General features: G+C 38.7%; 1 protein-coding gene across 5 annotated transcripts in view; it reads left to right on the top strand.

Moving 5' to 3' along the window:
• CCDC148 (coiled-coil domain containing 148) overlaps positions 1-16,505 on the top strand; it is a 90,094-nt gene that overhangs the window by 66,350 nt on the left and 7,239 nt on the right. For 3 of the 5 annotated variants that reach the window (XM_030017155.2, XM_030017159.2, XM_030017156.2), the window contains 4 exons: positions 3,894-4,012; positions 10,479-10,596; positions 13,195-13,335; positions 15,319-15,562. In XM_030017155.2, coding sequence (XP_029873015.1) covers positions 3,894-4,012; positions 10,479-10,596; positions 13,195-13,335; positions 15,319-15,465 — 525 coding nt within the window. In that variant the 3' untranslated portion in view covers positions 15,466-15,562. Of the gene's footprint in view, positions 1-3,893; positions 4,013-10,478; positions 10,597-13,194; positions 13,336-15,318; positions 15,563-16,505 lie in introns of those variants that run through there. The other 2 variants (XM_030017158.2, XM_030017157.2) reach the window with 1 other exon arrangement.

Here is a 16,505-nt window from a genome sequence, read left to right as displayed (position 1 = left end):
TTAGGTCTAAGAAATTAACGGGTTTCTCAGTCAGCCCTCAGGTGGTATGAAGCACCATGCCATTCTCTGGCTATTCCTTTGGTTTCTGATTTGGAAGTACATCAGGGTATGTCATTATTTCTGTGTTCCAGCTTGTCTTTCTCTTCTGGTACCTGCATGTGGAATGGAAGAAAAAAAAAGTGGAAACGAAAGAGTGAGAAGTACAACAAAGAGAAATTGCAAGAGCACTAACCCTTGTAGATCTACCATGCCATCCTAACTCTTCTTGTTGGGATAGCAGAATACTTAGTATAATGCAGAAAAGAGAATATATGATACCTGTTGGAGATGGCATGGAATATGGGTTGTATTATTGTGTGTTGTTGTTATTATTATGTATTAATAACTGGAACTGGCAGGATAGGTCAGCTTAGCTTCAGTAAGGGCAAGAGGCTGCAAGATCAGGAAATGTGGGAGGTCTTATACTGAGGTGTGCTGGGGTTTTCCACAGGCAAAAGGATACAAGAAATGGCTGGAGCATCATGTTGCCAATAAGCATCATTGATATCTTTCATAGACTAAGTTGAGGAATTATGATCATATCCAGTCACGTTACATAGGTTGAACTGTTTTATATTATTAACATAATAAGAAGGAGTGTAGTGCCCTGAATACATTTCTCTGTCTTTGAACTTATGTTCATACACAGGTTCCTATCTACAGATGTCTGAACCTTCCTGAAAATTAGTTGCTGAAATTAGGTAAACTAAAGGGCTTTTTGTCCTAATATATAATTTGTTTATTAGTGCTTATTAAAAAAATCTTAGTTGTGATTTTATGTGTCTTCTCCCTCTCTTTGTTTTTTTTTCTATTCTATATTAACAGTCATCATTTGCATACATTTTGTGTTGCTGTTAGTCTTCCAAAGAATGCATGGTTTTCACCAAGCCATGAGCTGAAGTTAGCCCTAGCACTGAGCTTTGCAGTAAGCAGCTGAGGTCCCACGGGCAGTGGGGAGAAGGGCTGTGCTGGCACCGGCTGGTAGCCCACCCAGCCCTTCCTCTTGACTCCAGCAGTGGCTGTAACAATAGAGGAAACACACACGGTAATTTCCCTCCCTCCCTCCTGGCTACTTTCCCTGTCTCCAGCTGTTCCCTGATGTTGATGTGGTTTGTCAATTTAGTAACCTCTCCCCAGGGGCTCTCTCTTTGGGCAGTTGCCTGGTCTTTCCTGAAACACGTGTGAACTTCCTGCATCCATCAGCAAGGAGCTCCACCAGCCTTCCACCCGCTGCGTGGAGAGCCGTCTCTTCTCTTTGTTCCAAATCTGGCTCTTGCTTGTGTCAGCTGAAGCCTCCTAGTTCTCATGTTGGAGAGGCGGAATCGATCTCCATCCAGCCTCTTCGTGACACTCATGAATTTGTAGGCTTCTTATCAAATCCCCCCTAAATTGTCACTTCTCCATCTGAATAGCCCCATCCTCTTCCTTCAGTGCCTGTATGAAAACTCGTATGAACACAATGAACCTTTGATCATTACTGTTTCTTTTCTCTTTCCATATGAAAAGGTTCTTTTCAGAGAGGGAGGGATCAGAACTGCACGTGGGACTATAAACGTATTTTCTGTGTTTTCCTATTCTTTTTGTACCACGTCCTGACACTAGACACGTTTAATTTGCCTTTCGACTGCTGCTGCGCACTGAGCTGATGTGTCACAGGAGGGGTGGAGGAGCCCTCTTGGTCGGTGGCACTCAAATTTGGGATGTGGTGCTCATTCAGCCATGCTGGTCATGGCGCTCTGTGCTTTCTGTTCCCCAGAGGATGGTTTCTTGGCCTTCGTGAAAGTTGCTGCATGCCATCATCAGCTTTCATATGACCTGTGGTCACTGGTTCCTGAAAGCCTTGCTTGATGTCAGCCATGGGCCCTCATTTGCATGCAGCGTCATCGGGAAGTGTTGCTGTGCTGCTGTTGGATTGTGGAGCAAGATTTACGGGAGGATGTTCCCTGCATTTTGCTCTGCAAGCAGAATGGCTTTTTTCTGTTACAGGACAGGAATTTGAAGTTCTGTGCCCCTGCCAGCTGCCTGAAGTGAGAGAGGCTTATCTCTGTGAAAGTGACAGGCAACAGCTTCTTGTAAATGTAGCTGAAAAATAAAAGGGCTAGAGAGTTGTCTGTACTGCAGTCACTGCTGACCTTGTACCATATTACAGATACTATACTTTATACCTTACTGATCGCTTATTAGGAGCAGTATTGCTGGCAATCCAACTATGGCAGTTGGGACTTGGTGAAAACTAATAGTAATAGTTATCTCAGAAGCAAAGTAAATACATTTGTATTTCAGGGATGTCTTACCTAGATGGGAATGCTTTTATTGCTCCTGATCATACTGTGTGGATTAGATGACCTCCTGAGATCCCTACATAACCTGTGTTGTAGTGGCTTCAGCATTTGTGACCAGTACCTGGACGGACTCACCTAATGCTAGCTTAGGAATGCAGTGTTGGAGTCATGCTCCTGAATTTCAGTGTGATTCAGGTGTTCTTTAAAAGTGTATTAAAAAAACATTCTGAAGTCAGCACTTCAAAGATGAGAAGGTGATTCTTGTTCCTGTGTCTAAGAAAACCTGCTCTATCAGCTTTCCAGGCTGGTTGGTGGCTTGTGAGGCTAGCTCCAGTCATCATTCAAAATTTTGGGAAGTGTACCACTGCAGCAGTTTTCTTCTTAAGGTAGCGTTAAGGTATTGGTCAAGAGCTGGCTGAATATGAGCCAGCAGTGTGCCCAGGTGGCCAAGGTGGCCAACGGCATCCTGGCCTGTATCAGAAATAGTGTGACCAGCAGGACTAGGCAAAGGATTGTTCCCCTGCACTCGGCACTGGTGAGGCTGCACCTCGAGTACTGTGTTCAGTTTTGGGCCCCTCGCTGCAAGAAAGACAGTGAGTTGCTGGAGCGTGTCCAGAGAAGGGCAACAAAGCTGGTGAAGGGTCTAAAGCACAAGTCTTATGAGGAGCGGCTGAGGGAGCTGGGGTTGTTTAGTCTGGAGAAAAGGAGGCTGAGGGGAGACCTTATTGCCCTCTACAACTGCCTGAAAGGAGGTTGTAGCCAGGTGGGGGTCTGTCTCTTTTCCCAGGTAACAAGTGGTAGGATGAGAGGAGACGGCCTCAAGTTGCGCCAGGGGAGGTTTTGATTGGATATTAGGAAAAATTTCTTCACTGAAAGGGTTGTCGAGCATTGGAACAGGCTGTCCAGGGATGTGGTTGAGTCACCATCCCTGGAGGTATTTAAAAGATGTGTCGATGTGGTGCTTAGGGATGTGGTTTAGTGGTGGACATGGCAGTGTTAGGTTTATGGTTGGACACTATGATTTTAAGGGTCTTTTCCAAGCTAAATGATTCTATGATTTGTAACGTATGTCACGCCAAGGTGGGAATTAAAACCTTGCTGCAAATTCCACTAGTTGTCTTTGAAGAACTGCCCTGGTTTTAGGAACAGAATCCTGTAGAATTTATTCAAATTAAGAATTCAGAGTTTCACTTCAGCAATATTTACTTTAAATCCCAATTCCTTGTTTTGCATCCAAAACCCCTCATCTTTCTTAATAAGCTTCCCTGCTCAGGTTTCACCATCTTGCTTGAGGCCTTTCTTTCTCACTCAGCTTTGGAAAAGCTTCATACTTACATGAAGACCACTCACATGTTCTTCCTGTTCCTCAGCAGGGTCTCCACCTCAGCCAAAATGAACTTGGCTGGTGTGGATCCAGCTGTTTAAGCTATACTGTTCTAAAATACAAATTTTATTCTAAAAAGATCAAAATTGGATTTTCTTTAAGTTAATACTTTTCTTACTTTATTTGTTCTCACTACCTTGGCTTGTGAATGATTGTTATTTTGTTTACTGTATTTGTTCAAACTCCAGGTGAAGAAGTACTGGGCTGAGAAACAGCTCAAGTGGCAAGAACAGGAAGAGAAAGATCTACAACGTCTGGAGGAATTAAGAAAATTAATGGCTGAACAAGCAGTTAAAGACAAAGAAAGGTAAAAGAAATTAAAAGTGATGATACCTACAGTATCAATAGGAACTTCTTATAAACTAATATGCTTTGATCTCCCAACTTTCTAAATTAGAATAAATTGAGATAAGTAATATTTTTTTATTTCTGTTTGGCAGTTACCCCAGTCTATACACCCAGGTTGCATCATGATTGTATCCTGGATGCATTCATTTGTTAGTTTGAATTTACCTTTGTAAGCGCTAAACTCTTGTAATCATGATGGAGTACACACATTAAAACCAGCCCCCTTTGTGATTTTTTTTTTTTTTTTTAATTGTAGCTGGATAATAGGACCTTCTACATTCCCACTTTGCAAAATTATTTATAATCAGGTTTGGTTTGTTTGAGAGACAAGCAAGAGGAACACATTAAGCACTTAACAGCCTCAAAGATATTTATTATTCTTTTAGAGGATCTTAAACTGTGCATCTAGTTGTAGATGCTCTTCACCTGTTTGATGTAATTTAGGACATCAGCCTGTTAACATTTGAATGCTTGCCAAGTGTTTGTTACAGAATATGGCCTTTAATGACCTGTTGAAGAAATACTTGATTTCATAGAGGAATTCCTCTGTCACAGAGGAACATAAAAAAACCAACTGTATGTAGTCTGGTTATAACTGCTTTCAAATCACAGGCTTACTTTTTTTTACATAGAGGGAGGCACCAAATTGCATGGACCAGGAATGTAATTAAAATAGTGTTAAAGTACCATTGGCATTAGAATATTAAACTCGTCTTAAGCATTCCGTGGGAAATACCACTTCCATCTTATTTTGTTACAATACCTTGCTTACAGCTAAATTTAAATGTCTGTATCCTTACGCTATAAATATATCTATGCCTTTCCTTAAACATACCTGCAATAATTTTAGCTCTTAGCAAAAGAAACACACATACTTGAATTACTGAGTTTTCAGTAGAACTGATCAGGAAAAAATTACTTTTCTTTAAACCTGGGTACTGCACTATGCCATACAGTTGGGGAATGTTCTTTTCTTATGCTAATAAATGTTGCAGAATAAAATATAAGGAAATAGCACAGTTCATTGAGGAATGCAGGAAGGAAATAATCACACCTTCAGGCTATTATGAATCAAAAGTCAGTAAATGCTTAGCATTATGTTTCCCAGAATTGGCGTACTGTACAAAATAAAACAGTTTAAAGAAAAATGCTTACTGTTTGTCAAGATTAATAATTCTTTGAAATTGCTTAACGCTTTTCATCTTCAAAGGCTTCAAGAACATTAATCAAAGAAGGGCAGAGAGATGTTACTGTTATTAGATACTGTAGTGCTACAAGTATGGTATAATGCATTTTAAAATAGGTATTGTACTGAACTAAGGTGGGCACACTGGCATAATGATTTCACAGTGCAGAACTGCAGTCCTGTAGAAACTAGTAGTGTTCTTACATTTCACCTGTTGCAGCACATAAATTGGTTTTGAGTCTTTGCAGAGCTGATCATGAAAGATGGCACAGGCCAGTACCACAGTTCTGATCTGAACACGTTTTCAGGCTTTTTTGGGAAAGGAAAAGATTTTTGGATTGTGAGCTGACTGACTATTCAAGTATAAGATATGGCCTGGATAGTGCATAGAGTTTCTAATAGGTACAATAAGATCTTAAAAAATGGTCTACTGTTACCCTGAACTGCTTTTAAAATTAATCTAAAATTAAGTAATTGGGTTTATAAAAAGGAAAATTATTATCACAGAGTCACTGTGGTATTCTGTTTATTCAGGTCTCGCTTGGGCTATTCAGCATCTTGCAATTACAGAGTTATGACCAGATCAAAAAAAGGATTAAAGGCACCTGAAACTGGATGTAGAATTTCAAGTGACTAAGTCCAAATTTGCTTTCTACAACTCCTCTGCTTAGTGACTATCTGACAGTGGAGACTTTTAACTGATGGGACATTTCATTTTTTGGCCTGCAAGTTCCTAGGTAGCTGCAGTTTTATGTTGCATGCGTGTCTTAAAACTGTTGTCTTCAGAGCATCTGGCCACGCAGCACTTGCCTAAACTGCAGTGGGTTTAAGTTTATGTAAGTTCCCATAGGTGTTGATCAAGTAAAAGATGGCAAGAGTAGAGAGTTCAACACAAAATCCTAACAAGCAATGCTATCTGCATTCAGAAACATGGGAGAGGGGAAAAGGATTGTGCTATGATTTCTGCTCCAAGCCCAGTATCTATTCTGTATTAATTTTTTTATCCAACAGTCATTTCATACAAAGTTTGTAAAACAGTGTTTAAAAAAATCACAGGGGCTAGGGTAAGAACCTAGGTGTGCCAAGATCCTGTCAAATTCCACAAGTAGGCAAAAATCATACTCCTTTTTTGCTTTCTTCTACTCCCATTCATTTTGTATTGTTTGCTGATAGTGGTCCAGCTATTAAAACAGGGGTGGAGGTGCCCTTACCTAGACTATTGTATACTCTCACTGGTTGTGATGCTTGCTGATAGTGCAGAAAATGCAGATTTGAACTCCTTCAGGCTAAGAACCTGAGACTAAAACTGTCTGGACAAGAGGTCTGATTACTGGTGTGTATCATAAAAGGTCTGGGCTGGCCACATTTGGAAAGGAAAGCAGAGAGTTCTGATCCTTTTTTTAATAAAAGTTAAAGGTTTAGTAGATGACAGCTCCAGAGAGAAATGCTTCATAAACACAGCAGGTAAGGAAAGCAGAGAGTTCTGATCCTTTTTTTAATAAAAGTTAAAGGTTTAGTAGATGACAGCTCCAGAGAGAAATGCTTCATAAACACAGCAGGTACTAGATAAATGGTGTGCATTCTCCTCACTGGCATTCAGTGGGACTTAACCCCATTAAGCTGGGGTAACTGGTGGGACTACTTCAGGGCTAAGAAGTTACTGTTGGCAAGATACAGTTGCACATGGCCCATTGAAAGTAGAGATGTAAGCATGGATGTACATGTACTGCAGTTGGTCCTTTATACATACATAGGATCACATATTCAGCTATTCTAAATGTTGTAAGTTAGGTCTACATGCCTATGTCTTCAGGACACTGAATTATAAGCTCTCTTTTAATGTGGTATCGAGAACTACAAACTGCATTTAGGTCTTATTGTGCTCCAAGAATTAGCATCCAAAAGGGCAGATGTTTGTTGCTAACAGTCCATTTCTCCCTTTTCTAATCTACGCAGTGAATTTCAGTCAGGTCCTCTCTTGGGTCCCTTAGGTATGGAATGGATTGAATATACATAAAATATTTTGAAAGAACATCCCCCCCCCCCCCCCCAAAGCAATAGATTTTGCATTAATGTTGCAGGGTGAGAATTAAATTGGCATGAAATTGTGCAAATATTTTCACTCATTACCTATGAGAAATAGATTGGCACAGTCCTGTTCTCCAGTGAGGCAGTGAGTGGGAAACACTTGCAAGCACCCTAACCCAGCACCTGTACTGCTGCCAGTCCTGGCCCTGAATTCAAAGGGCAGGGGTGGGAGAGTCAGAAGGAAAGGATTGCTTTTTGCAAGAGTTTTGTCTGACTAACCATCAGAAACAAAGCAATGGCAGCAGTTTGCCACACAGCTCTGTTTATCACGTCGGGGGTGAAGGTGCTTATGTATTGCATCTCTCCTTTCCCTTGTGCTCTTTGCAGCAGTTCCTTGCTGGGGATGCATGCGGATAGCCTTTCATCTCTCCCTTCTTGCCCCACCTCAAGGTTTTCCCCTTCCTGAAGCACAGCTCTCACCAACTCCCCTGAAACCCTCCCACTCTCCCCAGTCGGTGCTCCACGTTGAAGGGACGCAGAACAGAAAGAATCCAAAAAAACTGTGGACAAATAATTGGGTATGAAAGCCATTCATAAAGCCGGGCAAACGAGAGGGCTGTTGGTGGAGCCCGTGTTCACAGCAGCTTTGCTTCGAGCTTGTGCTGTTACATTTAAGAATGTCTTTAGAGCTGAGGGCTGGCTTAGGCTCTGCATCTTGACATAGCCACAGCAGTTGCAGCGTAAATTAGCAAAGGATCTGGCCGGTCAGTGTTGTCATGGGAACCAGTGACTACTTCTGAAGTGTTCAAATTAGTGTGTAAAACACTTTCTATTCCAGCTGCCTCATGCCTTGGTGACATTGTGCATCGATTCAGCCTATCACAGGTGGGAACAGAAGCAGGCCTTCTTAGCCACAAAGATAATGCTTTCTACTGTTGCTACTGAGATTTATTCAACTGACAGCAGTGAACAGGATAAGTTGTGATATAGGGCAAAAAACCTATCTATATTATAACCCAATTTTTTTAAAGTTTTGCTAAGGCTTTCATAATAAACATAGTAGTTCATTATTTCCTATAAATATTTATGAGACAGTGTCTGAAAGCAGAGTTTTAATGAAATTATGCTTATCAAAAAATACATAAGTGTGTACCCGCAATACTTCAAAAAGGTAACTTTACTGAAACTAATCAGCTAAACTCATTTTTCAGCTGGCAATTTATTAAAATTGTTACTTACTGTGGTACTTAAAGTCAAAATTGAATATTAAGACATTTTAATTTTAAGCTTTTCTATAAAATTAAGTTTGCTTTGAAGAAATAGAAGCTAAAATATTACTAAGTATAATGGAGTGAAAGAGAATTAACAACTTTATTTGGATGTGGACATTGTGAAATCAAAGCTCAAGTAAACATTTAAAGCCAAGTATAAAAAGTATTGGAAGAATGTTCCAAATTAGGAACACAATGTACGGTTGAGTATGTATTTACAAGGTTCTCTGCCTTCCCTGAGTGTAGATTTCATAGCTCTGCCATTGCTCTCTGACACTGAAACTTAATCTTTGTTAATACTGGCCTTGGTCTCTCCAGCATGAGCAAGATGATGATCTCCTTAGGATAACATAGTCATGAAAACATGAACCTTCTTCTTAGGAGCAACAAATGCTGCATCAAGATGCCAAGTCCTTGTTCTGCCCTGCTCTGCCTGTCGGTTACTTTGGCAATCAATTGCAATCACTTACACCTATTCAAACTGGGCTCGGAAATGCCATAAAAAGTTGCCATTTAGCAATGCTTTACATTCCTATGTATGTGAAAACTTCTGCAGTAGAGACAAAGTATTTGAAATTAGACCTGGATGAGTGCCCCTCAGTTATCCTCCTTGGTAATTTACGGAAGTTTCCAGGGTACTGAATTTCATATTTGGTAACACTGAAGTATTTTAGAACATGTATCATAGTAGTCAGCTCAAGCAGAGTGAAAGGTTTTCAGTATAATTTTTGTCATTTTTCAGAAAAATACGAGTATCTGCTTTTTATTAAATTTTCTTCGTATAAAAAGAAGATTAGACTTTCTCCCTGGAACAAAATTACCTCTGAAGATTACCATTGTAAGCATTCATCTGCCTAAACTACAATGGCTACAGTAAGAAACTGAAAGCCTGTCTGGGGCATTCTCAGGCAGCTTTGTACCACTCTCTAGGGACAAATTTTTTTGTCCTGATAATTGTTACTGGATTATTGATGCAGTGGTCTTTCCTAGTTACCAACGTAACTGTGCATTTAATTCTGATTTTTGCAGTTTATAGCACAAGTTGTATAGTCCTTTGAGCTTACTAAGATTTCGAGAGTAAGAAAATAAAAATACATGTTTTATTGTAGTTGAAGCAGCTCTCTCTTCTCCATTTCTCTGAAGGCAAGTTAAAATTTGAAGGGCAAAAGAAGGGTAATTCTCTGAATGCAAAGCATGGCAATGGCAACTCCTCTATAAGGACTAAAAGTGACATACCAAAGAATACCCTGCGGCTTCATAAAAAACAGAGTTTGGCAGTGGACTGAGGGTTATTAGGAAATACGGTCATGGTAGTACTATCGGGGCTATAAAAATCTATTGCAAAAAGTTGACCAAAAATAATGCCATAGGTAAAGTTTCAGGATTATTTGTGCTAACCTCCATTTTTTTCCTTTTGAAGAAGGATGTAATTCTCAAGTTTTCTTGCTTCTTCCAGTAACAAGATTGGGAGTGATGTGTTTCTTTTAATGGAAAGAGTTATGGGAGAGAGTTCTTCTGCCACACACAGATGTCGGAGAACATTTCTTCTTGGCAAAGAAAATGGGGGGGAAAAAAGAGCAACAGGGCTATATAAAGCATGCTAGAGAAAATCTGCGTTCTAGAAATTAAATCTGAAGGGTTAGCCAAGTTACTTAAAACAAACCAACCAACCTAAAACCCAAACCCCCAAAACAAATCAAAAAGTACAACTCCCCAAACCCCCCTTCCCCCAAAACCCCAAACCAAAAAACTCCACCAAAATAACACATTCAAATGAAAAAGCATTTTTTTCATTTTTCAGGTGTTTTGATGAACCACTGTATTATTATCAGACAGATATAGAAAACATCCAACTAGTTTTCAAACTGAAATATCATAACAGAAATTTAAAATTACACTTGGCCAATCTTTTTTCCATTTGTATGTATGCTGTTTTGCAGGGTAAAGTTTAGACAAGCATTACTAGAAAAACGGTTGCTGGAGAAAAAGCATCTGGCCCTTAAAGAAGCACATGAAGAAAAGGAAAAAGAGAAATGCCTTGAAGCACTCCGACAACAGGTGGTTTTATTTCTTGTATATAGTATTTTCATATACAGTGATGATACAAACACATACTGTCATATTACGTGAAAGATAAAAAGAACAATCTATCAAAAGCAACTAAATGAAGAAGTTAAAATGCACTTTTGGTCTGACTTTAACAGTAATTCTGTCATGTTATAAATCCTATGTGCTTTGTAACTCTGACAGCAGGAGCATTATGATGTTAAATTGCACTGTAGAAGCTGTTGATATCTGAAAATAGATATTATTTTTTTCTGGGTTGGATGTGATTTCTCTTTTTCTTTGATTTTGGGGTTTTTTTTTTAATAATCTTAAGTCTGCCTTGAGTCTTAAGCAAGATTTATGAGTAATTTAAATTCTTTTTAAATTCTGAAAAATTACAGGCCTTGGATGACTTTTCTTTAGAGAGATATTTAACTCTCTGTGAAATTTTTGCACAGCCTTTTAAAAAGGGTATCCCAGAAAATGCTTGCTAATGTTTGTCATAGTAAATGTAGTGTTATTGTTTTTTCCTACTGCTGACTTTTGAAGGAGTAATTTTACCTTCATTTATATTTTTTTATCTAATCTCCTTGGTTTTTCCTCCAAAGATTAAAAGGAAAAAACTGGAGTTCACATTCTTTACAGTCCAGGTACTGCAGCCTAAATGTGCAGCCAAAGGAAAATAAGGGAGGGAGAAAAGGTGTTCTTCAAACCCTTTGATTTCGGATAATTTAAACAGCACTAATGCAGCAGCTTTCTCCCTGGGACTACCCATGGTTAAAAATACGGTACTTGATGCAGCCTTGACCTCACCTTCAGCACATCCTTTGGCTTCAGGATTAACCAACCAAGTACAGTGTGCATGCCAGTGAAATTCTTCCTCAGTCCCTCGTGGACTGTTTGTGGCCTTATAAGTGCTTTCACTTCAGCATTTGGGTGTACAAAGTCAAGAAGAAAGAAAAATATAACAGAGGTCATCTTCTGTGGGAGAGCTGAGCATAACAGGAATAAATAAACCTAAGGGAGCATTGGTCTGTTATTTTAGTCATTTTTTAAACTGTTGAACTTGGGCTCATTTCCAGTTAATAATGGTTTATTTTTAGTAATCTGATTCAATTAAATATTTTGCAGTATTAACAATGTTATTTTAGGTTGTCAATGCATTTTTAATAACTCTATTATGTCTTTTCTAAGATACTGGTTGAATTGCATTGTCTTTTGTGTCACATTTTACAAGAGACTGGTTGAGAGTCATGATCTGTTGATCTCTTCTGACTGACCCAATTGTCCTACCAAAGTAGAAAATGCTTCTAGAATGGCCTTTGACCAGGATGGTAGAGTTCCCACTTCCTTACATTTTTGTAACCTTTTATTCCCTGTGTTTCACACTAATGAAATAGTGCTTCATAAAATATGCCCCTTGGTTGTATGTGGGGAAAAAAAAAGATCTTTACTAAAGTCATCCAGTCTGTATATCTTGACAGCCTGTAAATACAAAGATGACATTTTATTAGAGACGGAAAAAATAGAATGATCGTACACAATTTTAAATATTTTTTTCTCGTTTTAGCCATTCAGAACGTATCCTGACTTTGATTATTTTGCTTATGCATTTTTCTGTATTTTCCAAAGTAGTATTAGCCTATATCTGAATATTTTAACACAAAGAAAATAAGCAATGAAAAAAGTTTGACTCTTGCACAATATATTGTCTGAGAGAATCCTTGATACTGCTCTAGCCACAGGAAATTAAACAGTTAAAACAGACGCACTTAAGAAAAAAACCAAAGAATTATGTTACTTGTGGCATATCACTCAGTGTCATTGCCCATGACTCTGTAAAAATTGTGAACTACCCAACACCTTTGTTTCCATCAGAAGAAAAAGAAGAAAGTTTGGACTTCCAGGAATTGTGGGTATTGCTAAATTATGAGACTGCTGGTTCCTTTTTGTTACTGGTTTCAAATGTCAGAGCTCATGTCAATATCTGCTAGAGAGCCGAGGATGCTATTGCTTCTCTCTTATAGCATCCTTGCTGAGCCGAGGCCTCCTTCGCAGCCAGGACCACATGCCGCTGTTACGGTGCAAAGATCAGTAGTGCACATATTCGGGAAGTGCTGTTTTCTGGTAGCCTAAAGCTTAGTGTAAGCTTATTTCCTACCAGGGGTATGATGAGGTAGCAACATAACCTTTCTCTCTTCATGGAAATGCTGCCCAGCTTTTGAGTTTGTTTTCAAGGACTGACAATTAGAATTCACAATATGCAGGTGGTTCTGTGTTAAGCCTGCCCCCACATAGCAGGCAATTCTCCACTTTTTACAGCAGTTCTGGGCATGCACAGTGCTGCATTAAGTCCAGCCAATTAAACTGTCTCTTTTGCAAAACAGGAGAAAAATCTCCCTGATTATTATTCTCTGTCAAAGTAGTTTTACTCTGGATTCAAGTTTTAAGCTTTACAAATTCTATATATGGATACAAAGTTGTTTAAGACGACTATTGAAATTTTTAAACCAGGTAAATGATTGTGTTCTCAAAGGATGTGTTATTGATAATAACCTTTTCTCACCTTAGACTACATAGATATTGTTATTTTCATATCATGTATTTTAGGTTGCCGTTGTTGCAAAATTAGATCCAGCTAGAGTAGTGGCTGATACGGTGGCATCTAAAGCTCGGATGGGGATTGGAACCAAAGAAGAGTTTGATCTTCAGAAGCCACTGTTTAAGTTGCATACATACAGTGAACAGCAGGTAATTGTCTGTAATCATACCATATAGTTTATTGTATGCACCTATATCTTAATAGTGATATATGATAGTAATATTAATAATATATCCTAAATAGCAATATTAACAGTAGAGTATAGAATATAATGTGTGTTAAAAAAAAAAAAAAAAAAAAGGCATTAGGAGTAATAGGTGGGGTAATCTCTCTGACCCAATGTAGATGCTGGAGGAGCACGACAAGAGTGGACCACAAAGGTCCATTCAGGTCCAGCGTAGGATTCCTGGGCTCTCCCTGAACAGCATCTCCTATTGGCACCACTGGAGAGAGGATACTGAGCTAAATAGACCATTGGGCAGTTCCTGTGTTTGCTAGGCATTTTGATGGACCTTTTTGCTATTTTTTAATTTCAAAACTCACTGCTTTCACATTTTTATGCATTTATTTAAAACAGTGCCTCCTTTTCACCTGCTCCAGTTAGTGTTGTCCTAAGTATTTGAAGTGAATTGACTTAGCATAAAAGTTCTACTGACCATATATAAAAGAGCTATGTCACAGGTAACTTCATTATGGGGTATTCTTTTTTTTTTTGGAAGATTATGCACAGCACAAATCTATTCATAAACTGAAAATTAGTATCTTGACCATCTTTACACTATTGCTGGATTTAGGATCAGTTGGGATATGATATGCAAGGGCTAAAGGAGAAGAAACCAGTGAGGTGTAAATGAAGCAGGAAACTGAAGTAACTATACTCCTGTTTTCAGGTCACTCAGATTGCTAAGGACAGTGCTAGCTCAATTTCAAATGGAATTAAGCAACATAGGGGAGGATTTTTTGATTCCCTTGCTGTTCCCCATCTGCTCAGTCTATGCATTTGAAATTATTCCCGCTCTGGAATTTGAAAATTATGTTTGCAGAAAGGAAAGTGCTATGGTATAATTCTATGGCATAAAAGCTTTCTTCTAGCACTGAATAAGCTGAAATTTAATGATGTCTATAACTAAGCTTGTCCAGCGCTTCCCATTCTAAGACATTTTAAAGCTTCTCAGTTTGGTAAAGATGTGGTACAATAGGTGTAGTTTTTGTTTGGCTATTAAAATTTACCCAAATCTGACTGATGTACGAGGTTCTGAAAAGCCTTAGCTTTAAAAATGCTGTGAACATGTGTATTTGGGATTGATACCTAAATTCTCAGAATATTTGTCCTGTTTCAACTCCAAACGGGTTTTGGTAATGCTCAGACTGCAATACGTGATTCCTGCCAAGCATGTTAGCGTGCTCCAACCCAGAGCTGCAGTGCTTATGGGTAATGTTCCCCAGTGTTGGTCTTCCCAGCAGCTCTGGGCACTGTGGCAGGTGATGCTAGAACTGAAGGCGATGTGACACTCTCTTGTACTTTCAGTGCTTCCCCACTGTAGCCATTGGAAGAAGGATTTGAAGGAGGCTTACGAATTTTGTCAAATAACCTTTTGACAAATTTTAGAAGTAATTTCCCTGGGCATTAGTTGTTGTTTTGTACAATTAAAGTGGTTCTGCCATGTAGTCACAAGGCAATGCTGTGAGAAAAATCATAAACGTGTTTGAAGCATTCAGATTCCATAGAAACAAACAGGAAGGGATTAAAAGTCTTGTGGTGAAAGCAGGGCAGTATTGATGGGGGGAACGTTAGAGAAGTCAGCAACTCTTCAGTGAGTAGGCTGAATTACAAGTCACTCAGTTTCTCGTCTACCCTTTGAGTTTTGCTGAGGAATGACAGCCAGAGCTCTTTGTTAAAATAGTTTGTGATCATTAATATTAAAAAGGATCATATCAAGATATGTGCAGTGAGATAAGGCTTGTTCACTATGAAGTTTCTCTGCTTTTGAAGCCTTTATATTATGACCATAATTTTCTGACTGTCTTTTAAAACTTTTAAAATATATACATCCACAGATAACCTGTAAGATACACTGTGTGTATGAGGAAAGTATTGTTTTGTTTATCATTGCTGTGGTTTATTTTAACAGATCATTTCTGACCCTAGACTTCGTGTTGAGCTAGCTCTTCGAGAAGCTGGACTTCATAAAACACTTTATGCAAAAGAGATTTTACCGAAAATTCCCCCACTGAAGCTTCCAAGAAGAGATATGGAATCTACAGCTTTTAAAATGTAGAGTGCCTCTCATATCAGGAGTAGAGAAGCTTCAGGGGTATCGTCTGGCCTATAATGTGAAATCTTTAAATAAATTTCCCTCAGGCTGTGTCATAGAACTACTTAGCTCTCAGTGTGTGCAGTCATTCAAAAAAACAACGTGCCTTTCTCATGCAGTGCTACACCATTTTACACCTGCCTTGGTGAAGGTTTTATAGAGGTTTGGTGGGTTTAGGCTGTTGTAGTATAATTTCCGATGTCCCTTTCTACTGGGAGATAGGACACCTGTGCATGAAAGTCTCCTACAGACATTACAGGCCAATCTGATGTCTAGCTTCTTGAGTAGAAACTCTGTTTTTTAATTGGCAGCATAAATCCAAAATAGCTTTGCAGAACAGTCACTTTAGATTATATTATGATGCATGAATACATCCCACAACTTTCATTCCAGGTTTCTTGAGAATTTGATTCTTTTAATTATAAAATCTTCATTATCATGAATGTTTCTATTATTCCTTGATTATTATAAGAAGAAACTTAACCTTTGTCTATATTTAGAAACCAATTTGCTACATCATATTTACTGCAAACCAGTCTGCAATTTCATATTGCAGATTAGTCTTTCAGTATAACTTATAAATTAGAAATAACGTGTCAGATCTGGGATCTTTATTTTGGAGCTGAAACTACTGAATATGATTCTATTAAATGAAAGGGAAATTGATGTCACTTCATTTTGCAACTCATCATGTTTTCAAGCCTTACATAAGGTAAGTGTAAAATGTATGTAAACAAATTACAATTAGCAGTTTAACCAAAAATTTCTAAGGATGATGAGTATCAGAAAGATCTGAACATCCATAGTTGTTTATCTAGATAATTACAGTAACTTCATTAATGTAGTATTGTAATGCTTTATAGGTGTTAAGGGATCACATACTTACAATGCCTTGTGAAACAGACAGTAATTCTTCACCGTCAAAATGAGAAATTGGGGACCAGGGTAGATGAGAGCCCTGTCTGTGTCCTCCCAGAGGAGCCTACGGTGCAGGTGCAGCAAAC

This window comes from Aquila chrysaetos, chromosome 6 (assembly GCF_900496995.4).
Source record: "Aquila chrysaetos chrysaetos chromosome 6, bAquChr1.4, whole genome shotgun sequence".
Taxonomy (NCBI): Eukaryota; Metazoa; Chordata; class Aves; order Accipitriformes; family Accipitridae; genus Aquila; species Aquila chrysaetos.
Note: the sequence above shows the minus strand (reverse complement) of the source record. Positions and strands in the feature narration are given on the sequence as shown.